The sequence below is a fragment of the Linderina pennispora genome (genome assembly GCF_002104995.1).
Source record: "Linderina pennispora strain ATCC 12442 chromosome Unknown DL89scaffold_1, whole genome shotgun sequence".
NCBI classification, from domain to species: Eukaryota; Fungi; Kickxellomycota; class Kickxellomycetes; order Kickxellales; family Kickxellaceae; genus Linderina; species Linderina pennispora.
The window spans coordinates 489,648-514,871 of record NW_024468249.1 but is presented as its reverse complement, the minus strand read 5'-3'; the positions used below and the strand labels follow the sequence as shown (position 1 = coordinate 514,871).

General features: G+C 54.9%; 13 protein-coding genes across 13 annotated transcripts; 8 read left to right on the top strand and 5 right to left on the bottom strand.

Annotated features, from left to right (window-relative positions):
- Positions 1–574: 574 nt before the first annotated feature.
- Positions 575–1,577, top strand: DL89DRAFT_280328 (uncharacterized protein). Its single transcript, XM_040889587.1, has one exon. The coding sequence runs from the start codon at positions 980–982 to the stop codon at positions 1,334–1,336; it is 357 nt and encodes a 118-aa protein (XP_040746991.1). The 5' UTR covers positions 575–979; the 3' UTR covers positions 1,337–1,577.
- Positions 1,578–3,197: 1,620 nt separating this feature from the next.
- DL89DRAFT_3805 (uncharacterized protein) lies at positions 3,198–5,246 on the bottom strand. The gene is made up of 3 exons (XM_040891597.1): positions 4,852–5,246; positions 3,828–4,092; positions 3,198–3,570 (listed from the first exon to the last, which is right to left on the bottom strand). Exons 1-3 carry the CDS (start codon positions 5,122–5,124, stop codon positions 3,251–3,253), a joined length of 858 nt encoding a protein of 285 aa, XP_040746990.1. The 5' UTR covers positions 5,125–5,246; the 3' UTR covers positions 3,198–3,250.
- A 1,589-nt stretch (positions 5,247–6,835) lies between these two features.
- DL89DRAFT_253710 (uncharacterized protein) lies at positions 6,836–8,146 on the bottom strand (the record flags this gene model as incomplete). Its single annotated transcript, XM_040885207.1, has 1 exon — positions 6,836–8,146. One exon carries the CDS (start codon positions 8,144–8,146, stop codon positions 6,836–6,838), a length of 1,311 nt encoding a protein of 436 aa, XP_040746989.1.
- Positions 8,147–8,791: 645 nt separating this feature from the next.
- DL89DRAFT_3680 (uncharacterized protein) lies at positions 8,792–9,586 on the top strand. The gene has a single exon (XM_040891581.1). It carries the CDS (start codon positions 8,886–8,888, stop codon positions 9,390–9,392), a length of 507 nt encoding a protein of 168 aa, XP_040746988.1. The 5' UTR covers positions 8,792–8,885; the 3' UTR covers positions 9,393–9,586.
- Positions 9,587–11,067: 1,481 nt separating this feature from the next.
- Positions 11,068–11,496, top strand: DL89DRAFT_219525 (Ctr copper transporter; the record flags this gene model as incomplete). The annotated part of the gene is made up of 1 exon (XM_040884395.1): positions 11,068–11,496. The coding sequence occupies one exon, from the start codon at positions 11,068–11,070 to the stop codon at positions 11,494–11,496; it is 429 nt and encodes a 142-aa protein (XP_040746987.1).
- A 40-nt stretch (positions 11,497–11,536) lies between these two features.
- DL89DRAFT_3721 (acyl-carrier-protein S-malonyltransferase) lies at positions 11,537–12,892 on the bottom strand. The gene has a single exon (XM_040891592.1). It carries the CDS (start codon positions 12,687–12,689, stop codon positions 11,577–11,579), a length of 1,113 nt encoding a protein of 370 aa, XP_040746986.1. The 5' UTR covers positions 12,690–12,892; the 3' UTR covers positions 11,537–11,576.
- A 23-nt stretch (positions 12,893–12,915) lies between these two features.
- DL89DRAFT_253706 (25S rRNA (adenine645-N1)-methyltransferase) lies at positions 12,916–13,637 on the bottom strand (the record flags this gene model as incomplete). Its single annotated transcript, XM_040885206.1, has 2 exons — positions 12,916–13,029; positions 13,104–13,637. 2 exons carry the CDS (start codon positions 13,635–13,637, stop codon positions 12,916–12,918), a joined length of 648 nt encoding a protein of 215 aa, XP_040746985.1.
- Positions 13,638–14,105: 468 nt separating this feature from the next.
- On the top strand, positions 14,106–14,726 carry DL89DRAFT_273572 (cyclophilin-like protein; the record flags this gene model as incomplete). The annotated part of the gene is made up of 1 exon (XM_040889080.1): positions 14,106–14,726. One exon carries the CDS (start codon positions 14,106–14,108, stop codon positions 14,724–14,726), a length of 621 nt encoding a protein of 206 aa, XP_040746984.1.
- A 1,057-nt stretch (positions 14,727–15,783) lies between these two features.
- DL89DRAFT_219109 (transport protein particle component) lies at positions 15,784–16,230 on the top strand (the record flags this gene model as incomplete). The annotated part of the gene is made up of 1 exon (XM_040884375.1): positions 15,784–16,230. The coding sequence occupies one exon, from the start codon at positions 15,784–15,786 to the stop codon at positions 16,228–16,230; it is 447 nt and encodes a 148-aa protein (XP_040746983.1).
- A 33-nt stretch (positions 16,231–16,263) lies between these two features.
- Positions 16,264–17,059, bottom strand: DL89DRAFT_263786 (uncharacterized protein). The gene has a single exon (XM_040885983.1). It carries the CDS (start codon positions 17,015–17,017, stop codon positions 16,346–16,348), a length of 672 nt encoding a protein of 223 aa, XP_040746982.1. The 5' UTR covers positions 17,018–17,059; the 3' UTR covers positions 16,264–16,345.
- A 386-nt stretch (positions 17,060–17,445) lies between these two features.
- On the top strand, positions 17,446–17,821 carry DL89DRAFT_273571 (30S ribosomal protein S12p; the record flags this gene model as incomplete). Its single annotated transcript, XM_040889079.1, has 2 exons — positions 17,446–17,763; positions 17,795–17,821. The coding sequence occupies 2 exons, from the start codon at positions 17,446–17,448 to the stop codon at positions 17,819–17,821; spliced, it is 345 nt and encodes a 114-aa protein (XP_040746981.1).
- A 1,123-nt stretch (positions 17,822–18,944) lies between these two features.
- Positions 18,945–20,861, top strand: DL89DRAFT_263784 (Zn-dependent exopeptidase; the record flags this gene model as incomplete). The annotated part of the gene is made up of 3 exons (XM_040885982.1): positions 18,945–19,359; positions 19,458–20,707; positions 20,745–20,861. The coding sequence occupies 3 exons, from the start codon at positions 18,945–18,947 to the stop codon at positions 20,859–20,861; spliced, it is 1,782 nt and encodes a 593-aa protein (XP_040746980.1).
- Positions 20,862–21,295: 434 nt separating this feature from the next.
- DL89DRAFT_289478 (Zn-dependent exopeptidase) lies at positions 21,296–23,655 on the top strand (the record flags this gene model as incomplete). Its single annotated transcript, XM_040889960.1, has 5 exons — positions 21,296–21,733; positions 21,790–21,951; positions 21,986–22,288; positions 22,326–22,380; positions 22,430–23,655. 5 exons carry the CDS (start codon positions 21,296–21,298, stop codon positions 23,653–23,655), a joined length of 2,184 nt encoding a protein of 727 aa, XP_040746979.1.
- Positions 23,656–25,224: the final 1,569 nt, after the last annotated feature.

Below are 25,224 nucleotides of genomic sequence, written 5' to 3'. Positions count from 1 at the left end.
CTGAACATCTGTCCCGCCATCATCGGTTGGTTCCAGAGGCGGGGTCAGCGGCTCCTTCGGCAGGGCCATGGGTGCCTCTGGCTCCGCCTTCTTAGCCGGCAGAGTGTTGCTACGCAAGATGGAGCGCGGACTGGGGCTCGGGCGAGACGGTAGCAGGTCTGCATGCGCGGGCTCAGTGTCGGTGACCGCTTTAGTGATAGGGGCCTCAGGGTCGGCGATGTCGCACTCTTGGACAGCGTGTGCGGGTTGACAGTGCTGCTCTTGGAAGTTACAGTTCGCCGCAGCTTGTTGAGCACGCCTCCAGTATTTTTTGGGATCATCGGAGGCTCGGTGCTCTCCTCACTCGACCGGCCAGCAGTGTGGATACTCGACGCCCTCGACAAGCGAATGCTGTGACGAGCTGCTGGAAGACTTGGACGACCGTGAGCGAATGCTGCCGAAGCGGCGCTTCCACCAGCCGCTGGATGGCTCTGTCACCGAACTATCGTCGCTCCCATCGCTGCTGTGGCTGCTGCGATACGAGTTTGAGCGCGAACAATTGGAAACAGTAGCAGTGTGTGACGTAGCTGGCGACCCGACCTCGCACTGCCCGTCAAACCCGTCATCAGTGTCGCAGCATAAGGCACCTGCATCCTCGTCGTCGTCGTCGTCGTCGTCGTCGTCATCGTCATCGCTAACATTAAACACGGCGGCTGGCACGGTTCTCTACACGGGTGATTTTCAGTGCAAGTGCGGCCCACAGGAGCAGGACATTTTTAGAACAATAGGCGTGATGATGTGTAAGAATAGAGTCGTGCATTTCCACAGTGATCTCTTGTCCGCACACTACACGCGTGGTGTAGCGCTGACGCATGCCCGCATGTCAAGCCAGGCAGGACAGCCGAGGGTGTCAACAAGACAGACAATGTGGGAATTCAGCTGGCTATGGACAAGGCAGCCAGCAGCCTTTGTTTTTGATCGGCTTGCAACATAAGTGTATATGGCCGTTGGCGTAAATCCTGATATGCAGGCTCGATTTGCGCAGCACCGCAGAAAAATCATCGTGAAAAGCGCAGCCGCATGCGCGGAAAAGGGGACAGGCGATGGTTGGCCAAGCAGACACGCGCAGCGAGCAATCCAGGGCATCACCCTGACGACATCCCGATTTCAGCAGTACATTGCGCACGTAGCAACAATGCGGCGCATGCATTGCGCGTTTTCGTCCAGGAATCACAGCAGGCAGCACAAAGAACGAGTAGTAGACAATGACGACAGCAGAGAAGCAGAGGGAAGAAAAACGACTTACCTTGTCCGGTACTCTTGGGTGCGCCGGTTCGCAATTGCCGGGACCCTCTGATCCAGCGGGTTTCAGGTCACCAGGCCCGCTCCGCGACAACGCAGGTGATGCATGGCTGGACGCCATCCGGCCATTATTAAGCCCGGTATTGGCATCATCTGCCATGATGTGGTTTATATTGCTGCGCTCACGCGCTCTGCTGTGCACAGACTGGCTATCCAGCGACGACATGGACGCGTTCTCCAGCATGAACTCGAGCACGTCGTGGCATAGCGGCGACCGGCGGCGGACCTTGCTGTAGTGGTCCCTTTGCGCTGGCGGCTGCTGCGCCTGGGTTGCCGGGTACCCCACGGGGCAGCTTCTGTGTCGGCGTGCGCGGCGAGTGGAAAGGGTGCGATGATGCCGGCCCCGATGTCGTCTGTGCGCGCCGGATTCTCAATCTCTCGATCGCTGGCAACAACTATTTTTGGCAGGATGTCAGTAAACAGATCGTCCATCGGTCAATGCGAAAGAGCTGAGCTTTGTAGCTGTTCCCGTCTTCAACAAATCGGTTGGGTCCAGACTTTGGAGGAGCAAAGTAAAAAATAACGGAAGTAAAAATGGGGAACGGGGAAGCTGATGAGGCAAGAGAAATTATAAGCTGCGAAACAAGGTTGCGAATTCTGGCGGGGAGAGGGGGGAGATTGTCGAGTTCGAGCAGGTTTGTATGCAGATAAGAGCCGTGATATCTTCTATTTTCTACACCGATCAGTCCGGGCGCAGGCAAGAGTGGCTCCACCAGCACAGGCTCGGAGAAATGTGGAAGTGGATGGGCGGCCGAAAATCCAGATTGTGCCAAGAGGGCAGGACACTCGAGATAGGCGTCTCTGCTCTCCGCTGTGTGTAATAACAGTGCTGAATGAGCCGCGTCTGTTCGGAGAACCGCAGGCCAGTAGATTAGGGCGAATAGGAAAGCACCAGACAGCGCAAGGAACAGTAGCAAAAGAGTAGAATGGCGAGTGGAAAAATAACGCTGCAGCGAACACACGCAAGCAGAAGCGAGCAAAGATGAGGACAGACACAACCCGCTAGAAGAACGAAAAAGCTGAAGGAAAAACAGGGACAGGCGGGATGCGTATCGGAACCCATGTTCGTTTTATAGTTGGCGCCAGCTGCTGCCTATATGCACAAATCGCGTAGCCAATATTTGCACCGCATGACGGAGTCTGTGGATGCGCGCTGTTATCAATCAGCCTTTTCGCGGACCTGGTCTAGAACGGCAGAATCGCTTTGCACTACCTCCCTCTCCCCCACCATGCATGGTCGCAAAGCGCCAGTCAGGAAGAATGCCGATCAGAGGCAGCAGCAATGGGAGAGCACGGACAGCACGGCTCCCTGGGCCAAACACAGTTTTGGCAAGAATGTCCGGCGGGGGGCAGTGGAGGCGGTGCCAGCACCGAACATGCCGACTGCAGTTTGACAAGGTGCAAGGCATGGTCGGTAGAAACGCAGAGGCAGCCAGAGAGGCGGGGATTGGCTCAGCAAAAGGGAGAGAGACCATTGTTGTGACATGCTGCAGGCGCACACCTCGCTTCGCCTGCCTCGCGGCGTGTGCACATCACTTGAGCTCAGAATCTCGAGCCTCGCCTGCATATATGGGCGCAATTCAGCAAATAGGGAGCTGCGTGCGGCGCATATATAGGCCCATTCACTGGCCGGCAGACAAGCGGATAGCGCCAGCAAAGACAACTGGGTGGCCATACACATTATGTTACCCAGTTCACACACACCTGGCTCCCCGTAGAGGGAGCGAAAAGAAACATGCCGAGGCGCCTGAAACATGGCCTTGGAACGTGCACCCCGCACCGGCCAAAACGGGCATTATATGATGTGAATGTCAACAAACACAAAAATGGTCAGCGCTGCTGGAGCGTCGAAAGAAACCCTTCTGAAAGCGAGATTCAGCCCGGTTTTTTGGAGTCTGGCTACCCTTTGTCACATCGTTTCTCCCTCCCCCAACGACGCCATATGGCGAAAATCATAGCAGCTGCCTGCGCAGTCACCTCCGCCCCAGACGTAGAGGAAACTGGATACGTACCATTCGCAATACTGCTTTTCGCCACGTGAAACCTTTGCGCAGACGCCATCTCTGCCGGTCCGAATGCCATCGAGTCGCCCCGCACGCGATGCCTGCGAATGCTTCCGTAGCGCCGCTGGTGTGGATACTGACCGGTGCCGTTTCATCACAACCCCTTCAACCGAGACCGACGAGTATCTGCGTCCTTTAGGCGACTGGCGATCGGCATAGTCGGAAACTACACGGAAGTGAAGCGGACAACGCAGCACAACAAAAAAAAAGGCACCCGTGTTTTGTTTTAGGAAAAGCCTGCTGCGAGGTTGGGTAAAAGGATGTGCACCGCTGTTTTCTTCTTGCTGCGGTGCTCATGCCAAGATATCAGCGCAGGGCAATGTAGCGGCGACGTGGCGGAGCTCGGCGGAATATTGGTCACTAGGAATGCCTCTGCATATGCCTGATTTTTTCTTCGCTCCATTCGCACAAGGCCATACTAACCTGACGTGTCTGGCTTTTCAACAAAGCAGAACGAGTCCAGGTCACGGTTCCGCGCTGCAGCGTCATCGCTCCCCTTTGAACGGTGGCGTCCGATCAGGGACCGCAGAGACCCGCTCCGACTGGCCCGAACCCGTGAGCCAAGACTGTGCTGGTCAGGCGCCACGGGCTGTGAATCGTAGCGCTTCCGAAAGAGCATCATCTGTGCGTTGAAATGGTCTAGGTTTGCCTGGATTGATTTGTCGAGCAGGCACCGGTAGACGCCTTGCTAATGAAGTAAAGAAAGTGCACAAAGAAGGAGAATGCGTGAATATGAACAGTACAAGGTGGGGGGAAACAGAGAAGAAAGCAAAGTGGAATACTAGTGTGCGTATGAAGTGGACGGCTCTAGGATTCTGTGCACCACCATGTTCCAGAGCGACCAGCCCTGCCTTTATAATGCCCAGGCCCAGGAAACGAAAAAGACAGCCCCACAGGTGTGCCTCAGACACTGCTGGCGACCCCACGACAGCACAGCATGTTCGCCCAAAAATAGTTTCCTGCTGTGTTCCCGCCGTCTGTCGGCGCTAAAAACGGCAAATTTTGTTCCAGTGATGTCCAGGGAGGGGCCGGAGGGGTGGGTAGGGTTACCCTTGGCCAGCCTCCTGCAGAGAGAAAGGGGCGATCTGTCAGAATTTTCGGCGAGTGGGAGATTCGTTTGTTGGCTCCTACGCCAGCCTAGCGCAAATTGCATCCAGTAGGAGAAGACGGCTGAAAATACAACAATAGGTGTGTTTGAGTGGCCGGCTTTGCCTCTCCCCCACCGGCTTGCCTTTCGCAGTCCGCCAGGATCTCTCAGAAGCGTGCTCTATGCCACATGTAGAGCAGGCTCGCCAGCTCCGGGGCTATACTGAGAGAAACAAGAAACCCGGCAATATCCATGAAAGCAATATATCGCAGCTCACAACCACTGGTAAGCCATGGACTACATCCTGCTGTCCATGCAAGACTGAATGTGCAAATGTTGGAACGGCTAATGCAAACTTACACTTAGATTCCGCTGCTGCGTTCTTCGCACACCACTGTAAAGCTGCTGGCTGTTAACTGCGTACGATTCCGGCTGCCATCGATTCCTGCCGCCGCCCGCCACGCCCAGTACCGAAGAAGCATCCCAATGACCAGTAACCGTGTCATGGGCACATGGCCCTGTAGTGCGCTGGGCACTCGCCCCAGGTTGCACAGGCGATTTGTCTGTCATACCTCTGCTGTTCCTCTGCCAGTCCGCCCTCACGCATGCGCTTATTCGTGCACCGGGTTGCATGGAGCACCCTGCGTGGTGAATTCCTCAGCGCGGACTTTTCTGGGCATGGCACTAAGGAACTCGGGACTCCTGGCTCTGTATGCTGCCTGTCGCTCCCATGGATCATGACTGCTCGGCCCTCCTGCATTGCGAATATGCATCGGTCTACCAGAGACAACGGCGAATGCTGGGCCTGGCAGATACTAGCCTGAGCAATTGTCCCAGTACGCACCAAGCCTGTGTGCATCTGCGCTGCGCCCATTCGCTCATCCTCGCTCGCCGTTACGTAGCGATGTTGTCTGTAAAGCCATGCGGCATTTGCTGCTGGGCTTCCAGTATCGTCGAGGTTCGCTGTGTAGTAGTATTGTCCGCTGGCTGTCTGCAGCCTCAACACCCGGACCTGTCCTGGGAGCAGCCCAGTACGGCTCTGCGAAGGGGTGGATGTCGACATCTTGGAGTTCCCCCAGCCTGCGCGTCTGAATTTTAGAGGCTACAATAGCACCTTTTGGTTTGTTAGCATCCCTACTATACGTCTTGTAGGTAAGGTGGTTCCGTTTTGTTTCTCCATTGGTGTGAACAAACGAGCCCAACAATGTGCATGGTGGTGGTGAATTATTCGCAAAACTGCCCATCATATATTCCTCCCAGGAGCCAGGGAGTGGTTGGGGGAAGCGAGCACAGCAGAAAACGGCAAACATGGCTTGGGCTCTCCCTAGATAGCCACTCGAGTCGGCGACATTTCAACCATACATGTCACCATGCTCCACTTGATTATATCCGCAGACAATGGCACATTTTTACAAAATTCCAAATGCGTCTATCCCGATGGCGTGTCAATGCAGTAGAGGTGCAAGCTCGGCCAGTTCTCGGAGTCTCAGCAAGATAGCCAGCCGAGCACCAGCGCATTCGTGGCGTGGCAACCCACATACACACTTGCCTAATATGGAATTGCCGGTCCTTCCTGCCTATGTCTACACCCTGGCAATTTACAAGGCTCTGTCGGATATGTGAAGACTATTGTATGGCTGTCGCTGCAGGACGTTTCGCGCCGAAAGCTTCGTTTTTGCCAACTGCTTCACTCCGTGTTTGATGTATAATATTAATTGCAGAGTATTGCAAACAAGCGTAGAAAAAAGAACGAAAATGAAAAGCAGGCATAGAGGGAATGCAATCGTACCGCTTCGTCACTTCACCGGTTCCTCGGCCCCACAAAACTGCAATTGTCATTTTTAAGCATTCAGAAGAGCAGTATACCGAGCAGGCACCGCCTAGTGCCCTTGAAAACGATTGCTAGCATTATCTTGTAACCTTATCGGAAGAGATATTCGGGGGACAAGGTGAGTGAAGAGTCAGGTTCTAAGGAAAGTGATTGGCACGCCGTAATGCCTGAAACATGATACGGGACCAGGAAAGCGGCATTCGCTTCACGAAGAAAAAGACGGTATGTCTGGGTGTCTAAAAATGGAGGATCGGTTGAATAGCCTTTAGCAAGCTCAAAAGCCCGGTGAATGGAGACAAGTAGCACCCGAGACCAGTCACATTTTATGACATTCTTCATGCATGTAGTGGTGAGTGACTCAGGGGTGTTTGGTAGCAATGTCTCACACAAGCTGCGTGTCCAGCTCCTCTACATTCTCCCCTCTGAAATCCGCATCGCAGCAGAAGTAGAGCAGCTTGCAGGGGTGTGGGAGCAATGATATGCTATATACGTGGCCAATTCTATTCACCATTCTTAATGTCTGCGGATAAAATCAAGACACAAGTCGCTGACCCTGCCTAATGGGAACAGTATCTTGCCTGATCCCGCCAGCCGCACAAACTCGGGCTTGCTCCGGATGCTGGCCAGCGCCGCCTTGGTCGCTTCCTCCCTGGCAAGATCCTCAGCCTGGAACTTGCCGTCCGCATCAGTGGTGCTGTTGATGCACTGCACCGGCGCCTTCACCATCCCCCACAGCTTGCGGTCAAACTGCTCCCACATTAGCAGGTCACTCAGCACCCCTGGCTTGCGCAGATTCCAGTGCGAGAAAAACACACTGATGCCTTCGTACAGCTGGGCCATCGCCATATCATCGTCGATCTCCGCAATGCTCTCGCTGCCGCATATCTCTGACACCATCTGCCGGAAGTATGGGTCATCTGAGGATCGCGCAAGCGCGCTGTACGCGGCTCGTGTCCGCGTCCACTCGGGGCCAAGCAGCCCTAGCCGGTCTGATAGTCGCCGTGCCTTTCCAGGCGGCGACAGGTGTGGATCAATCAGCGACACTGAGCGCACACGCTGCCGGAACCCAGACAGCGCCGCGATCTCCAGCGCAATCGGCCCTGCAACCTGGTGTGCGATAATGTGGACTGAGGGAACTCGCAGGTTCTCCACCAGCCGAGCAATCGCTGTGGCCTGCGATGCAAAGGTCGGCGTATGTGACGACGATGTTTCCAGGTACCCTGGCCGAGACAGACTCAACAGGCTTAACGGCGGCGCCGGTTCGACATACCGTGCCCTCGATCTTTTCGGCTCTGTCTCGCCAACCTTCTCTGTCTTGACTCTAGTATACATGGGCTCGTCCTCCAGACCTCCCTCAAACTGGTTGAATGTTCCGCCAAACTCCTGCACGTTGTAGACCGAATACGAGCCGAACTTGCTGGGCATCAGCGGGTTCATCAGCTGGTGCGCGTGCGAGATCCCACCCGCCATCCACCGGGCCACATCAAATCCACCAGGCTCATTGCCGTGTAGGAGCAGGATACATGGCAGGTGCCGCAGGCTCGGCTCGAACGATGAGTGGAACCGCGGGGTGGATGCCAAAAACGGCTGCGGAAAGTTCGAGGTCGAGTCGAACGCATACTGTATGGTCACCGTCGCATGCCGGCTCTCGACGGCAAACCGCTGATTCATGCGCTCGCTGTGCCGCTTGTGATGCTGGTGGTTCATCGCCTGTGCACCTGAATTCGACAGGTTGAACGGCTCCGCACTCAACGTCATTGTCATATGGTTGAACCGCAGCAGCTTATCGACGTGGTTCTTCCATCGCAAAAACCCTGAAGCCATGTGTCGAAACTAGTAGATTTGCAGGTCGAATCGAGGAGTAGAATGGAAACTGTGCAGCGCTTTGGAAATGAGCTGAAAGGGTGAGGTTGGGAGCATTGCAGACGCCAGCAGCCTGGACACCAGAGCGCTGCTGATTACGTCGCGCGGAAAGCCGGCTGCGAGGCAGGGACAACCCGATAGGCCGAACCGCTGAGCCGAACCGCCTCGTGGGTTTAGAGCTCCGCCGGCTTGTCTGACGGGCTGCAGTCGTAGTGCAAGGCAAGATGCATGCAGCAGAAGAGCCCTGGCGACAGACACCAGACACACTATTTGCGACGCACGCTCGGCCACTGGCCTGCCATTCCGAGCGACCAGGAGGTGCCTGGGGCCTGATACTCTGAACCAAACTGCATGCGCGCATGGTCTAGTAGAGAGCCTGAACCTGACCCGGGCTGCGTAGGCGCAACCTGGCAGGCAGATCAATATGGCCAGCTTTCTTGCAAACAAAAGTTTGAGCTGCTAATCCTTCACGAAAATGCGAGGTCCTGGGCACTATTTCTAAAGGCTGCCTAGAAAGAGCGGTGGCAGAAAAAGAGTGCAGAGGGAGGAACACCCATTTAAAAGCAGCAGCGACGCCCGGCAAGGCGCGGTTGCAAAAGGGACAGCAGCTCTCTTCTACACTCTCTTTTCTTTATTGTCTTATCTCCTCCCCTCTCCCCTGTAATACTAGGCAGCAACAAAAAATTAGCAAACAGTAAGAATGCCAGAGGCAAAGACGGAGACATCGGTGTCTGTTACCGAAGAGTTCTCGAGCTCGCACAAGCACCACCACCACGACCATGACCACCACGGCCATAGCCACAATCACCATGGCCATGACCACCACGGCCATGACCACCACCACGGTCACAACCACGACCACGACCACGGCCACTCGCACAACCACCACCATCACCATAGCCACGACCACAGCCACAGCCACACGCACGAGGACGTTAAGGTCACGACCTCTGTTGACAGCAGCTCCAGCGGCTCAAAGACCGTAATCAAGGAAAAGGTCGAGGTGGACGTCGCGGACGAGCATGTCGAAGTAGAAGTCAAGGAGACCTCAAAGGAGGTTTCGCTCCACAGCCACAGCCACGACCACCACCACCACGACCATAGCCATAGCCACCATCCCGGCCAGGCAATTATGTACCGGGAGGCGCCGCCTCAGTTTGGCCTCGCAAAGCACGTCGACAGTAAGTACCTTCAAACACGCGCCTAGTTGCTCTGCACATGCAGAGAAATAGGCGTATATAAGTGCCCATGCCTGCCAGATGCTTTGGACAGGAGTAAATCCCAGGATTGCACCACGAAACTAAGGCATCACGCCATGTTCTTGCTTGTAGAGATCATTCACTCAGAGTTCGGCTATGTGCCAGGATTCAGGCCGTTCCAATACGACTCGCCGGGCAGCTGCCTTGGCCCACTGGTTGGCGAGGAGCGCCAGAGCAACGAATAGGCTCATTGCCTGTGTTTTTGAGGAGATATATGCACAAAGACCCCCTTTGCTTGCACATGGTCCTCCAGCAACATTAGGGGTGGTCCAGCATGCGTGTCAGCTTGCTCTTTCTCTAATTACAAAAATACATTATACCCCTTTCCACATCACAAATGAACCGCCATAGTCCCCCAGCCGGCTCGGCCAGAACAGCGAACCAGCAGGCTCATGGGAGAGGGATTTGCACATATGCATGCCGTGCCTACAACATGCATGATACTCGTCGTCTAAAAAGTATCTTCCTGCCTCCCAGCGACAGGCTTTCATTCATTGTGAGGGCAGGCTTGCGTCAAAGAGACAAAGCTGTACAGAATCCCCAGGTCCACGACAATGAATTAAACACGGAGGACGTAGGCAACAACGCTGGGCCTCATAGCCTCTCCAATTGTACTGCGTGTCCTGTGACATTGGAGCAGCGAGAGCCACGCAGCCGTGTAGAACAGAGCGCAGTTCGTGATGCCAATGACTTATCCGCCCGGCCATCATTTCGTGCATACTGCATACGGCTTTTGGGGTGGGGGAAGGAGCACGGCACATTCCAGCACGGGGTTATCAAGGCTCTTCGGGTGCAGCCTTGGCTGTCCTTGCAGACTATAAAAGGCCTCCATGTACTGCCCATGCAGATGAGCATATCATCCTTTGCAATTCCTTCTTCTCTTTCGCTATCTTTCTGCACCTTACAATGGTCCCCGATACGTCAAAGCCTTCTGATCAGTTTGAGTGGACACACGAGCTGTGGATGGGCCGTCCAAGGTGGTTTGTCGCTGACCACATCTACGAGCTCATTGGCGCCCGCGAGACATTCGTCCCTGGGCTCGTGCCCATCCCCACGGGCCAGCACCCGGACTCGGCGTTCAAGGACGAGCTCAAGTAGACTACATGCAGCGGAATGGCAGGGGCTAGGCATAGCGATGCGCTCCCCGCCCGTAAATTATAAGTTCCTTGTTGAATAAACTCCTTCTTTCAAAACGAGTCGGCGATGCTGCCAGTGAGGACGGAGATGTGTGCCATGGGCCTAGGGCCGTGCGTGGAGCGACTCTTCTGAACAGGATGCGAGTAAGCTGGCAGTGTGTGCGTTATTTGCTCGAGCGAGACAGACATTCAGCGACACCCTGGCCACTGCTTCCGGATTACATATCGAGCTGCCAATGCAAGGCAAATACACCAACACTTGTACCACTGGGAGATAGGACGAGCACATAAACTGCCACCAAAAATGGTCGAAAAAGCAGCGGATAGAAAAAAACAGCCGATGGCAGCATGACCTTTCTGTTCTTCACTTCTGTTCTCGTTTTAGCCCTTCTATTTTTTCAAATTCCAAACCCTGTCAACAATGGACATGCCCGGACACGGAGACCACGGCGGCCATGGCGGCCACGGCGGTGACTCGACGCGGCCCATGTGCGCAATGAACATGTCGTTCAACTGGGAGACCGAAAACGTCTGCGTTCTGTTCGACTTTTGGCGCATCAACTCCAACGCGTCGCTAGTGTTCACCTGCCTCGCAGTGTTCCTGCTCGGATACTTGTACGAGGCGGCTCGCACAAGCGTGCGCTCGTGGGAGAAGTCGATGGCTCCTGCTGGCACGACGCTGCCGATAGACGGAGCCGGGGCGCCGCTTATTCGCACGGCCGCAGTGCTGAACAAGGTGCGCTGGCAGCGGGCCATTTTCTACGGCCTGATGGTGGCCTACTCGTACTCACTCATGCTTATCTTTATGACCTACAACGGCTTCCTCATCCTGGCAGTCATTGGCGGCGCCATTGCCGGACACTACAAGTACTCGACTGACGACTGGGGAGCCGTGCGTGGAGCCAGCTGCCACTAGCCCCCTCTGTCTGCCAGCGAGCACATACATCCATGTCAGTGTTTTTTATTGCTTGGTATGATAATAAACTGAGTCGTCGTTTAATAGCCGCGTTCCTGCTGTCGCCTCAGCACAGCAGCAAAGTCATGAATGGCTGCCACGTCAGACAGCCGACGCACGATGTCCTTGGCGTACTCTTTGCTGGCCAGATTGCCCACGACGTTGCCGGGAGCCATGGCGCCCCAGCGCTGCACGCCGTGCTGTTTCAGATACTCCATGGACTGCAGCCACTGCACGGTGTTGTCAACCTGCCGCACCAGCAGCTCCTCGACATCCGCAGCAGTCTGGTATGGCCGCGCTGTGACATTGGAGATCACCGGCATCAGCCATTCGTCTGGGCCACGCACCGGCTTCAGCTCGCCGATCCGCTTCTCCAGCGCTTCGCTCGCCGGCGTCATCAGCTTGCAGTGGAATGGCGCCGACACCGGCAGGTTGATGGCGCGCATGGCCAGGCGCTTCGCATGCAGCACCCCAATGGCCCGCTCCACGGCTTTCTTCGACCCGCTCAGCACGATCTGGCTGCTCGAGTTGATGTTGGCCACCTGCACAACCTCGCCAGCCCCCAGCTCGTTTGCCACCTCGGTGTGCTGGATCCGGTCGACCTCGGCCACCACGTCCGCAACCGTGGCCCGCCGCAGCATGCATGCCGACATCGCATACTCGCGCTCCTTGACTGCATCCTGCATTGATTCCCCGCGCGTGCGAATCAGCCGGATCCCGTCCTCCAGCGACACCACGCCTGCCACTATCAGCGCCGAAAACTCGCCAACAGAGTGGCCCATTGTGTATGCATACATTTCCTCTGCCTTCAGCCCAGTAGCATGCTCCAGCGCACGTGTTGCGGCCACAGAGACAGTCACGATGGCCGGCTGTGCGTTCTTGGTCAGCGTCAGCTCTGCCTGGTTTCCTTCGAACATCAGGGAGCTCAGCTTGAATCCCAGCACCTCGTCGACCTCCTCAAACACCTGCTTTGATGCCGGAAATGTCTCGTACAGATCCTTGCCCATGCCAACGACCTGCGAGCCCTGGCCAGGGAATATCAGCGCACGCTCGTTGCGGTACATTTGTAGTTTCCGGGCTGTATCCGAATATAGCCGCGCAGAGGTGCCGCTGCTTGGCCTCCGCAAAGCTGCCAGTGCCCGTGCCAGCTTCATTTGAAAAGTAGAGCCGCGCAAAATGAGGGGTAGTGCAAAGTGTACTGGTGCAGAAAAGTAACTGTAGAAAAGGAGGGGTGAAGTAGAGAAGAACAAGGTGCCGGGCAATAAAAAGCTCTGCCACCTTGCCTTTGGCCGTTTCGTCAGTGATGATGATGACAAGCCAAACTTTTATTTTTCCGAGAATTTCCCATCAACAGAGCACTATCTACGCGAGATAAGCAGTCTAGCGCCGCTTGTAGATGCACGGCTTGAGCAGCGTCGAGTTTGCATTGAACGACGCTGGCGGATTTTTTGTTTTGACGAAATCCAGCATGATAAACATCTTGTTTGACGCATCCTACAGCAGCAGCGACAGCATGTGAGTTGGCATGGCCGGCCTGTATAGTTGCCCATTCTAGCCGAGATGCTTACCTTGTGCGTGTGTTTGAACCCCTGGCCCTCCAGCGCCTTGACGAACCCATCGATGTCCGGGATTCGGCTCACCACCTCGGCAATCTTGAGCTCTCCGCCCTTGCGCAGAATGCGGTTCGCCTCGCGGATGAATTTCAAAAAGTCCGTGCCCATCAGCGCCAGCGAAAAGATAACAACGTCAGCCGTGTCCCTTTCCATCGGCACGTTGGCGATATTGCACGGCGTGATGTACTTGTTGTGTGCAACAAGGTCGAACGAGTGGATCTCGTGCTGATTGCCCACGGCCGCGGCAATCCCAGCCTCGCCGCAGCCCATGTCGGCGACCACCAGCTTCTTGCTGCTCTTTTTCAGATACCCGATAAACACGTCGATGGGGTTGACAGGCCATTTCTCGACCTGCGACGAGAACCCGCGGTGGTATTCCTCAAAGATGGCCGGGTCCTTCTGCACCATGTCGAAGGCCCTGTCGCCGGTGGTCGTATACAGCATTTCGTTGATCCACCGGAACCGTGCGCCCTTCAGCTTCTGCTGCATCTTCTGCTGCAGCGCGCTGAGCTTTGGCGCAGCCTGGCCGGGCTTAGCCGCTGGCTTGGTGGCTGGACTTTGCTGGCTTGGCGGCTGGTTGCTCTTTGGCCTTTTTAGCCGCCAGCAGGGCCTGCAGCTTTTCCCGTTTCAGAGCATTGGACGTTCTTTGGCTTTTTGGCAACCTTTGATCCAGTGCTGTCTGTCTTTGGTACTGCGCGGTCCGATCCAGTCTTGCTCTTTGCGTTCGATTTCATAGTATGGCATATATATAGTTGGATTTTTCGAGCAGTTTCTGGCCGGCCCAAGGAAAGCGAGGTTTGCTGTCCTCAACCGGCAGATTAGCCCTGCATATGGGGCCGTGTCACCAGAGCGTTTTTCTAGACCATAAATCGAGCCATGGCCTTTCAGCCCTCTTCAGCCAAAAACTACCTTTTAGCCGCACCCTTCCATTTCGCCGTATCTCCGTTTATCTCCGCCATGAGTAATATCTACATCAGCGAGCCGCCAACCAACGGCAAGGTCATATTAGAGACGACAGCGGGCGACATCGAGATCGAGCTGTGGCCGAAGGAATGTCCCAAAGCCTGCCGCAACTTCATCCAACTTGGCCTTGAAGGGTACTACGACAACACGCAGTTCCACCGCATCGTGCCTGGCTGGATTGTTCAAGGCGGCGATCCAACCGGCACCGGCACCGGCGGCACCTCCATCTACAATGGGCCGTTTGCCGACGAGTTCCACTCGCGACTGAGGTTCACACGCCGCGGCCTTCTGGCCATGGCCAACGCTGGACCGAATGATAACGGCAGCCAGTTCTTTTTCACGCTGGGAGCCACGCCTGAGCTGCAAAAGAAGCACACAATCTTTGGGACCGTTGTTGGTGACAGCGTGTTCAATATGCTCAAGCTGGGCGAAGGAGAGGTCGACAAGGAGACCGAGCGGCCGGTGTATCAGAGGTCGATCAAGCATGTGCGTGTCCTGGACAACCCGTTCCTTGATATTGTCCCCCGTACGCTGCCCAGGCAGGGTGAGGAGCCAGCCACCAAAAAGAAACAAAGGGATCAAAACAGTCAAGAACAAGAAGCTTTTGTCGTTTGACGACGATGACGAAGAAGAGGATTTCAAACCGCGGGCCGGATCCAAAATGAAGAGCAGCCATGACCTGCTCACCAACGACCCGATGCTTAGCAAGGAAACGGCAAAGGTCAGTGCTCCAAAAAAGACAAAGGCAGCCAAGGATATCGAACCAGTTCCCAAGCCAATGCCCGGGCCAGAGCCTGCAGTCGTGAAGACTGCCGTCCAGTCTAAGCAAGCCGAGATGCAATCGCAGATTCAGAGCGTCGAGGCAGAGATCAGGAAGCTCAAGGAGCGCGAGGACAAGCGCAAGGCAGCCGATGGAGAAGACACCGAAACAAACCCCAAACCAAAGAGGCAAGCCAACGCACTGACGGCGCTGCTGTCCCAGTACAAGACATCTGGTCCCAAAAAGTCCTAAGCAGGACAAGAGGTCGCGCGAGGACGAGCTGTTTGCACGTCTAGGCAGCTTCCAGAGCAAGATCCGCTCGAGCAAGTCCAAGCCAGCAAACCCAAAGCCCGCCACAGAAGACACAGGCAAGTGCATGCTCCATGGCGTGGCTGACTGCCAGTCGTGCCAGCGCAGCCAGTTCGATGCCGATGTCGACAACCTGAACGATTCGGGCGGCTCGGACAGTTGGCTTGCGCACTCGCTGGCATTCAAGCGGAACCGCGATCGCGTCGAGTCAGAGTATGCACCAAAAGTCGAGGACTACGTCGTCATCGATCCGCGCGACCGGGAAGCCGGCATCAAGAAGCGGCGAAAGTGAGGATGGCTCCCTTTCTCTTCTCTCCAGTTTTATAAAATTGCAAGCATACCTCTCTTTTTCTAATGAGCGCCGATTTAAATACCACCGCGCGGCTACTGTCTGCCCTGTCGCTAGATGGCGGGAATGCCTCCGAGGGCCGACAACTCAACGAGAATGCGTTGGAATTCCTGCTGCCTGAGCTCGTCAACACGGTAGTGTCAACGACACTAGAGACCAAGCGGATAGCAGCGCGGCTCTCGCTTGGCCTGGACCCCGAGGAAGAGCCACAGGAGGCCGCTACCGACAATTCAACCCGCGGCGACAGCACAGCAATGGCATCGGGGTGGACAGAGCTGCCAGACGACAACGAGGTCCTGGAGCAGGTGTATGTAAAGCTGGAGAACATTGGGTTCCGGGTTGGCCGGCGGCTGGCCGAGCGCTACGCGCCTGTGGGTCGGCGCTTGACAGACACGCTTGATGTCGTCAAGTTTGTGTGCAAGGACATGTGGATGGTGCTGTTCAACAGACAGGTCGACAACCTGAAAACGAACCACCGCGGTATATATGTGCTGCAGGACAACAAGTTCAAGTGGTTCCTGCGCATGTCAAGCAACCACGGCGGAGCAGCCGCGGCGCGCAGGGCACAGCCGTACACCTGGCTGCCGTGCGGCATCATCCGCGGTGTGCTGGACAGCTTTGGCGTCAATGCCGTGGTTAGTCCGGAAACGCTGGGTTTGCCGCAGTGTACATTCCAAATCAAGGTCGTTGCAAACGAATAGATGCGCGTAAATGCATGGCTTTTGGTTTATTGGGTGCAATGCGAGGTGTATAAAAGGAGGCTATGTATAGGGGCGAGGAGTTAGTGAATGCAAGCTTGCAGAGTAACAGGTGTCTTCAGTATCCGCTGCTCTTCATCTCCGCTAGCACGCGGTTGACGACCTCAGCAGGCGCCAGCGTAAATGCAGTGGCCGGGTAAATATGAGTGCCCCAGTGCGGGTGCGACAGCACAAAGCAGCAGCCGATGTTGAACGGGCGATAGTGCAGCAGAATCTCGGCTCCCTCGACATCCGGGTACGGCGACGGCCCGCAGTGCGAAAATAGGGCCATTCCTGACATTGGGTCGGTAATGTCTGCCCAGTACCCTGCTGCCTGCAGCCGCCCCACCAGCTCGCCGCCCCACCGGTAGAACAGATGCAGCTTCTCGTCCTTTTCTTCCTGTGAGTCACCACCTCCGGCGATCATCGCTGAAACGGTTTTTTGGAATGTCGGTATGAACAAAAGGTCGCTCTCACGGCCGACAACGTCAGGGAACACGAGTCCGATTTCGCGCTTTACGCGGCGCGGACACGCATGCACAGAATATTGCAGGGTCACTGAGCCCGCAGCTGTGCTGACGGGGACGTGCAGGTCCGAGAGCAGCTTTGGCAGGCGCTTGCCCAGCGTGAATGTGGCCACAGTTGGCTCGACCAGGGGCGGGTTGCGCACACGGTGTGTAGGAACGCGGGCCGGCTCGTTGGCGCCAAGCGCTGAAGAAGGCTGGATGCATACTTGGACAGGCGAAGGCATATTCTAAGTGTACAAAAATGGAGGAGTGTGGAACGGAGTGAAGGTAAAAGTGAGTAAAAATTTTTTGCAAATGAAAAACAGTCTCGAAGCCCAGCCAAAATCCCAGAAGCTCTCTCAACGCTCACACCTGAAATTTGCGCATGGTAACAGCTCGATCTAGCGGCGAGCCGGCATGGCTGGCGAGCCGGCTTACCGGAATTTTTCGCTGCTCTTTATCGATCCGCGGCCTTTTCGCAGCTAGCCCGAATTCGTCTGCAACTGAAGCTGAAATCAGCGCTTTCCTTTGCAAATTTTTCTGCTTCTCCTGCACATTGCTCGAAATCATGTTTGCTGCGTTCCAGAACCTGCGCATTAGCGCTGCACCACGCCTCACGACAAGGCTGCCGACCATGGCCTCGATGATCTCACAGCAGCCGCAGCACGCGACCATGGCCACGCTGAACCAGGTCATGCGCGGCATGCGCAAGCGCGTCACCAGCATGAGCAAGGCGCCTGCTCTCGACAAGTCCCCGCAGCGCAAGGGCGTGTGCGTGAAGGTCTACACAACAAAGCCCAAGAAGCCCAATTCGGCCGTGCGCAAGGTCGCCCGTGTGCGTCTGACCAACGGCAAGACCATCATCGCGTATATCCCCGGCGAGGGCCACAACCTGCAGGAGCACAGCGTCGTGCTTGTGCGCGGCGGGCGAGTCCCGGATCTGCCTGGTGTGCTGTACCATATTGTGCGCGGTGCGCTTGATCTGCAGGGTGTCCAGGGACGGATGTCCGGCCAGAAGCAAGTACGGTGCGTCCAAGCCCAAGAAATAATGTCGGAATGCAAAATAAACTCTCCGGTGTACGCAGCAGCTCTGAATATATGGTGTGGTGTATTTGAGACAAAAACGTAAGACTTTGGTATATGCGCTCTAGTGGCCGCCCTCCTCCTTGTGGCCGTGGCTGCCGTGGTCACCGTGCTCCCAGGGATGACGCAGACCCTACACAACAGCAAGTCTTCAGCTCTGTTAGTACACACGTAAGGGGGGCTCACTCTGCCGCATTCAGAATTGAAACTTACAAAGAGAGCTGGTCCGTCCTGCTTCATGCGGTACATCATCCAGAACCACATTGCAGCACCGAGCCCCTTCGACAGAACGCGGTACCTCATAGGCACTGTGGGCTGGCACGTATCCTCCGTATTGTCCAGCGGGCATTGTGGTAATAATAGCGAATTCGGGCAGAATTGTGAAAATTCAAATTGAAGAAAACGAGAAAAGAGCTAAAAATCCAGAGACTGGCCAGGACTCTTATCTAGTGCCTAGATCAAATTGTGATTATCTGGGGCTTGCGGCTTGAAGTGATCTGCCCGACCTGTGCAGCCAAAATGCATAAAATCCCACGATTTGGCTGCCGCCGCCTCGGACCTTTGTGATGCCCATTGCGCCAGCGCATGTGGCAGGCCGACAGTGCAATTCTTGGCACCATCCAGCACCCTGTAAATACCTGGCTTCTCTCCCTCCTCCCATTTGTTTTGCCATTATCACCCCATTACCCTCCACACTACATTATTTTTCTATATAGCATGCTTGATGAGAAGCAGCCCCTCGTTTCCACGCCGGCTGAACCTGCCACGCACACGCCAGACAAGTGTCAGCGTATGTACAAGAGGATCAAGATTGGTCTGCTGGCTATCGCTGGTACTGCCATAGCCTTCCACATCCTTGCCAACGGTGTGCACGGATGCGAGCACGAGCATCTGACCCCGCACACACCCGATTTTGACGCAGGCAAGGTCTTCCTCAGCTTCCCCAGCACCAAGCGCCTGCGTCAAAACCTTGACTACTACACGTCCGGGACACATGTTGCAGGCGTCAACCGCACCCAGGCTGTCTACACGCGTGACTATATTCAAGCGCAGGGAATCGACGCAGAGATTGTCGAGTACTACCCGTGGATGAACTATCCGGTTGACCAGCGCGTTGCACTGTTTAATGCAACCACGAGCAATGTTGTCTACGAGGCTGGGCTCAAGGAAGACGTCATTCCTGGAGACCCTGCATCGGAGGACCCAAACAACCTGCCTGCCTTTCCACGGGTACTCAGCCAACGGAAACGTCACCTGGTCAGCTTGTCTATGCAAATTACGGGCTCACTCGACGATTTCAAGGCCCTCAAGGCAGCCGGTATCAGCATCAAGGACAAGGTTGTGCTTGTGCGCTACGGCGGCATGACACGCGGTCTCAAGGTCTATGCTGCTGGTCTGGGTGGCGCGCGCGGCGTGCTTATTTACTCGGACCCTGCCGATGATGGCTACGTCCAGGGCCCTGTCTACCCAGATGGGCCGTGGAGGCCCGAGTCGTCGTTCCAGCGTGGCTCTGTCTCGCTCATCCAGATTTACCCTGGCGATCCGCTCACGCCCTGGCTATGCTGCGACTAAGGATGCGCCGCGCCTTGATCCCAAGTGAAGTAACCAGCATCAACCACATCCCGTCACTACCTCTGTCGTACCGCGATGCCGAGCCGTTGCTGCGTGCCTTGAAGGGACTCGGCAAACCTGCAAAGGATGTAGGCGACAACTGGGTCGGTGGTCTGACATCGAAGGGCGTTGAGTACTGGACTGGTCCGAGCGAGTTGAGCGTCAATCTGCTCAACAAGGTTGAGTACAAGATTACTCCTATCCAGAACGTCATCGCCAGAATCCCAGGCTGGGGTGAGCCAAACCGCGCTGTCGTGATCGGCAACCACCGCGATGCCTGGTGTGCTGGTGCATCTGACCCGTCTTCTGGCTCTGCTGCCCTTCTTGAGCTCTCGCGCGGTCTCGGCAAGCTTCTAAAGCTTGGCTGGCGCCCGCGTCGCACCATCATCCTCGGCTCCTGGGATGCTGAGGAGTACAGCCTGATCGGTTCCACCGAGTGGGTTGAGGAGAACCGCAGCTGGCTCAAGGCAGAGGCTGTCGCCTACATCAATGTCGACGGTGCTGTGGGTGGTAGGAGATATGCTGTTGGTGCATCACCAGTGTTCAAGCATTTGCTGCATGAAGCTACCAAGCAAGTGCCGTACCCCAACTCTAACCAGACTGTTTACGATGTTTGGCTGAGGGATTCAGCCAGGAATGCTGGCGACGATAAGCTTGAGAAGCCAACTGTGTTCCCGCTCGGGTCGGGTAGCGACTTCACTGCGTTCATGGCACATGCTGGAATCTCGTCAATCGACATGGGTTTCGGTGGTTATGTGGGCTCATACCACTCCAACTATGACAGCTTTAACTGGATGTCAAAGTTTGTTGACCCTGACTTCAAGCTCCACCAGGCCATGACACGCCTGTGGGGTCTACTGACTATCCGCATCGCAGACGACCCAGTTCTTGACCTCAAGCCAACGACATATGCTGAGGAACTACAGCAATATCTCAACGTCATTGAGAAATACGTTGCCTCCCAGATCCCTGACAAGACCGATATAGAGTGGGCTGTTGCCAAAAAGTTCCACAATCTCCGTCATGCCCAGCACAATCTGCTTCGCAGTGCACAGTATCTGGAGAGGAGACTCCAATATCTGCAGCGTGTCTACGGTGAGGGCTGCCAGATGGCCGGCAATCGCCGCCGCGCTCGCTGCCACCAGCTGCGCAAGAGCATCAATGAGCGGGTTGCCAAACTCGAGCGCCATTTCATTGACCCCAGTGGCATTCCGGGTCGCGAGTGGTACAAGCACATTCTGGTCAGTCCCTGGCCGCTGGATGGGCTATGACTCGCAGGTATTCCCAGCCCTGGCTGAAGCTGCCGAGGATGGCGATTGGGAGGCATTCCAGGTCTACGAGGAGCGTGCAGCTGGGCTCGTTAACGATGCTGCTCGGTTCCTGCGCAAGTTTTGAGCTGTTTAGCGCTGTTTTACCACGGTGATTAGTTGAACCGATACATATGCTATGCTGAATTATATCCCAGCCTGGCCTGCTAAAAGTTTACGCGGAAACCATCGACTTCTGTTGTAGAACATGCGGCTGTTGACGAAACCTGCTGCACAAATTGCCCAATTCAGTCTCTGCAATGTGCTGTTGGCCACTTCCAGCCCTGGTCGTCATGTGCCCTGTGCTGTTCGCACACGTCAATCATCCAGCGGATTCCGACATATACCGTCTGTTGTTGTACCACGGAAATGGCGTGCAAAGCCGGTGGTGAAGGATCAACTGGTCATCTCACCTCTTGGCAGAAACACACTGAAAAGGAGCACGCCAGGAACTCCTCGACCTCGTTCCTCAATTGCTTTCTTTTGTAAACTTTTTTGCCCTTTTCCCGCTATTTGTAGCCCATGTCTGACGAGAAAGTTCAGTTAGTTCACGAGACATTGGATGCTGCTGTGACGGCTCCAGCCAAGCGCCACAGTCGGCCCACAGCAGCCAAAGTCAGGATTGGTTTGCTGGCGCTGGTTGGGTCGCTCTTGACTCTAGGTTTTGTCAGTCGGCACTTTAGCGCTTGCACCCACCACAACAGCAAGATTCATACACCAGACCCCAACTTCGATGCAGGCAAGGCATTTGTTGCCATCCCTTCGACTGAGCGCCTGCGCGAAAACCTCTGGTATTACACGTCCGGGACACATGTCGCCGGCATAAACCGCACTCAGGCTGTCTACACCCGCGACTACTTCCGTGATCAAGGAATCCATGCTGAGATTGCAGAGTACTATCCGTGGCTGAACTACCCGGTTGACCAGAGAGTTGCGCTGTTCAATGCAACCACGGGCCAAGTTCACTTTCGAGGCTGGGCTCAAGGAAGATGTTATTCCAGACGACCCTGCATCAGAGGATCCGAACAACCTGCCTGCCTTCCACGGGCTACTCCGCCGATGGCAACGTCACTGGTCAGCTTGTCTATGCCAATTACGGATCGCATGAGGATTTCAAGGCTCTCAAGGCGGCTGGGATTAGCGTAAAGGACAAGATTGTGCTGGTGCGCTACGGAGATGTGTTCCGTGGGCTGAAGGTCTACGGAGCCTGAGCTGGATGGTGCTCGTGGTGTCCTGATCTACTCGGACCCTGCCGATGACGGCTACGTCCAAGGTCCGGTCTACCCGGAAGGGCCGTGGAGACCTGAATCGTCATTCCAGCGGGGGTCTGTCCAGCGACTCAGTCTCTATCCAGGTGACCCACTAACGCCTGGCTATGCTTCAACCAAGGATGCACCGCGCATTGATGTCGACAAGGCAGAGAGTCTGAACCACATCCCATCACTGCCTCTGTCATACCGCGATGCCGAGCCGCTGCTGCGTGCCTTGAAGGGCCAAGGCAAGCCTGCAAAGGATGTAGGCGATAACTGGGTCGGCGGTCCTGACATCGAAGGGTGTTGAGTACTGGACTGGACCGAGCGAGCTTGATGTCAACCTGCCTCAACAAGGTCGAGTACAAGAACACCCCAATTCAAAACGTCATTGCGCGCATTGAAGGCTGGGAAGAACCCAACCGCGTTGTAATCATTGGTAATCACCGCGATGCCTGGTGTGCCGGTGCATCCGACCCGTCTTCAGGATCGGCTGCTCTTCTTGAACTTTCACGCGGTTTTGGCGAACTATTGAAGCATGGATGGCGCCCACGTCGCTCTATTATTCTGGCATCGTGGGATGCCGAGGAGTATGGCTTGGTCGGTTCGACAGAGTGGGTCGAAGAGCACCAGAAACTGCTCGGTGCCGAGGCTGTTGCGTATGTCAATGTGGATGTGGCTGTTCGCGGTTCGCTATTCTACTCGAGTGCATCGCCGCTGTACAAGTCTCTGCTGTATAGCGTCGCAAAGGAGGTTCCGTATGTTGACAGCAATCAGACTGTCTACCAGCACTGGGTGGGCGAGTATGAGCGAGAGCAGGCCAGTCGCAGGAGGCCACACCACCACCCAGGTGACAAGGCTCCACCTATCGGGCCACTCGGATCGGGCAGCGATTTTACTGCGTTCAACGATTTTATCGGCGTTTCGTCGGTTGATCTTGGGTTTAGTGGACCTGGCAGCGTTTACCATTCCAACTACGACAGCTTCAAGTTTGCCGAGACCTTCACCGACCCTGGCTTCAAGATCCACAAGACACTGACTCAGGTCTGGGGTCTACTGACAATCCGTCTGGCTGACGAACCGCTGGTCCCATTCAACCCGGTCTCGCATGCGTGGGACTTTAAGCACTATGTCGATGACCTCGAGCAGGCTGTTCTTTCCAAGCTCTCGGAGGATGGCCGTGGCTCGTCGCACCGCAACCATCGCCAGGCCAAGAAGGCAGTCAGGAACCTGCGTCATGCACAGAAGAAGCTGCTTGCTGCTGCCCACCACTATATTTTTGCCCGGGATGCCCTTGTAAGAAGGTTTGGCGGCGATTGCGCTGCCGCTACTGGCCCGAGACAAACGTACTGCATCCAGTGGAAGAAGGAGCTGAACGACAAGGTGGCTTTCTATGAGCGCCACTTCTTAGACGAGGAGGGGCTTCCTGGCCGCAGCTGGTTCAAGAATGTTCTGGTTAGTCCTGCGCTCTGGAAGGGATATGGAGCGCAGACACTCCCTGGCTTGACCGAGGCAGCAACCGACGGTGACTGGAAGCGCTTCAAGCGCTTGGAGAGACGCACAGCGAAGCTAGCAGAGTCTGCTGCGAAGTCCCTGTTTTCTGGGAAGCGCCAGAAGGATGGCAAGCACTAGCTTTAACTAGCCTACTTCAATGCACTAGTGAGCGTTGGTCATTTAATATCCAGCTGCAAGATTGACTCATTAGATACTAGCGAAGTTGCTGTCAGCATATAGCCATGGGTTCGAGAGCTTCATAGTAAATGTGAAGGTTTTGGGAAACATCCTAACAAAGTGTAACGTTAACCCTGATATTCCTTGAATTTCTGGTCGCTACCCTTGATAGCCTGACCTGTATGGCTGGTACAAATGTATTTGCCTGGCATGATGAGTATACAGAATATAGAGTGTTGTGGTTCTATAGATACTGGCAATAACCACTAGTTATTTCCCATACGGATGTGCGCCAAGAATGTGGTCCCAGCACTGCGTAACACTGGGAAATTCATCAAAGCAATACATGCATGGCCAGACATCGTCTGACGGAGAATCTGGCAGTGGTTTGCTTATCGATATCAGACATGCTGTGCGAGTAAGTTTGGTTATTTAACGGAAGAGAGACAGCGTGCCTTCTTATGAAAGGCGACTGGACACGTATTTATAAGGGAGTCTTTGAAAAATGCACGTCGCAAAAACATACAACGCGAGTGATGTTATCAGCTAGCTAGCCGCCTATCCATTGTTAGAATGTTGAGGGGAGATTAGTTAAAGGCGAAGCGTGTTATCGAGTAGCTCCAAACGCTGATGACTGGCTGTATATGTGCTTTACCATTATGTGACTACAGTATTTCCTAAAATCGCCGAATGCTGTATCATAATACCCATGCTGGCATTCATAGAGGTCGTAGAAAGAAACGAGGGATAGGTGTGGGCTATGATTGCAAAGCGTCTGTGTTAATACGGTTGGCTGTTTGGAAAGAGAGGAGGTGTTGAATATGGCAGCTGACTGCCTATCATTCGACATGCGCACCCTGTATCGTTTTATTGAACTGGAGCTCTTCCTGGTTGGCCCATTAGTTGGATTGACGCTGGTGTTATTACTGTTAGCCACTCAATGATGGCCGCAGTTGGCCCCTCTGATGCCTAGTATTCTGATTTGCATCATCTCGACCACGAAGCACTCAATAGCCAGCAGTTCGGGAAATACACTAATAACATTTATTTAAAGCAGCTTGTTTACTACTCGAATTCGCCATGTCTATTCGGGTGCCATGCTATTAGGTGGTTCATGGCTAGAATAGGGCTGTCAAACACGGCTTGGCAGAATGGACACACCCAGGTTTTACTGTGGGAAACGAACGGTGATATTGTGGTTAGTTGTCTGGGCATTTTGTGAGGCAAGATGCTTTGTACAAAGAAAAAACAAGCCGATGGTAATGATCAGCTAGCCAAGGATCCTCTTGCCATATTTATATTTTACCAGTTCCGCAGCCTGCTCATCGGTCTGGATGGTCTAATGAGTCACGGCCAATGAAAATGGAAAACAGCTCATCGACTATGCGTCAGCTATTTGTGGCGATAGTAGCAGAAAATGCCTCCACATGTGTACATATGACTAACTCTATGCATCTGTAAACATCGAACAGCGCACTTGGGTGGCTGGATAATAGATTATCATTTATTTCTTAATCATCAATAGCATGG

Bases quoted from the DNA above. Each gene is read 5' to 3' on its own strand.
- DL89DRAFT_3721 (XM_040891592.1), bottom strand. From the start codon at position 12,689: ATGAAGCTGGCACGGGCACTGGCAGCTTTGCGGAGGCCAAGCAGCGGC.
- DL89DRAFT_3680 (XM_040891581.1), top strand. From the start codon at position 8,886: ATGCCAGAGGCAAAGACGGAGACATCGGTGTCTGTTACCGAAGAGTTC.
- DL89DRAFT_280328 (XM_040889587.1), top strand. From the start codon at position 980: ATGGCCGTTGGCGTAAATCCTGATATGCAGGCTCGATTTGCGCAGCAC.
- DL89DRAFT_3805 (XM_040891597.1), bottom strand. From the start codon at position 5,124: ATGCAACCCGGTGCACGAATAAGCGCATGCGTGAGGGCGGACTGGCAG. The intron at 4,093-4,851 runs GTAAGTTTGCAT...TTACTTCATTAG, and splicing joins CGCAGCAGCGGAATCTAAGT to CAAGGCGTCTACCGGTGCCT. The intron at 3,571-3,827 runs GTTAGTATGGCC...ACTTCCGTGTAG, and splicing joins TGAAAAGCCAGACACGTCAG to TTTCCGACTATGCCGATCGC.
- DL89DRAFT_263786 (XM_040885983.1), bottom strand. From the start codon at position 17,017: ATGCCTTCGCCTGTCCAAGTATGCATCCAGCCTTCTTCAGCGCTTGGC.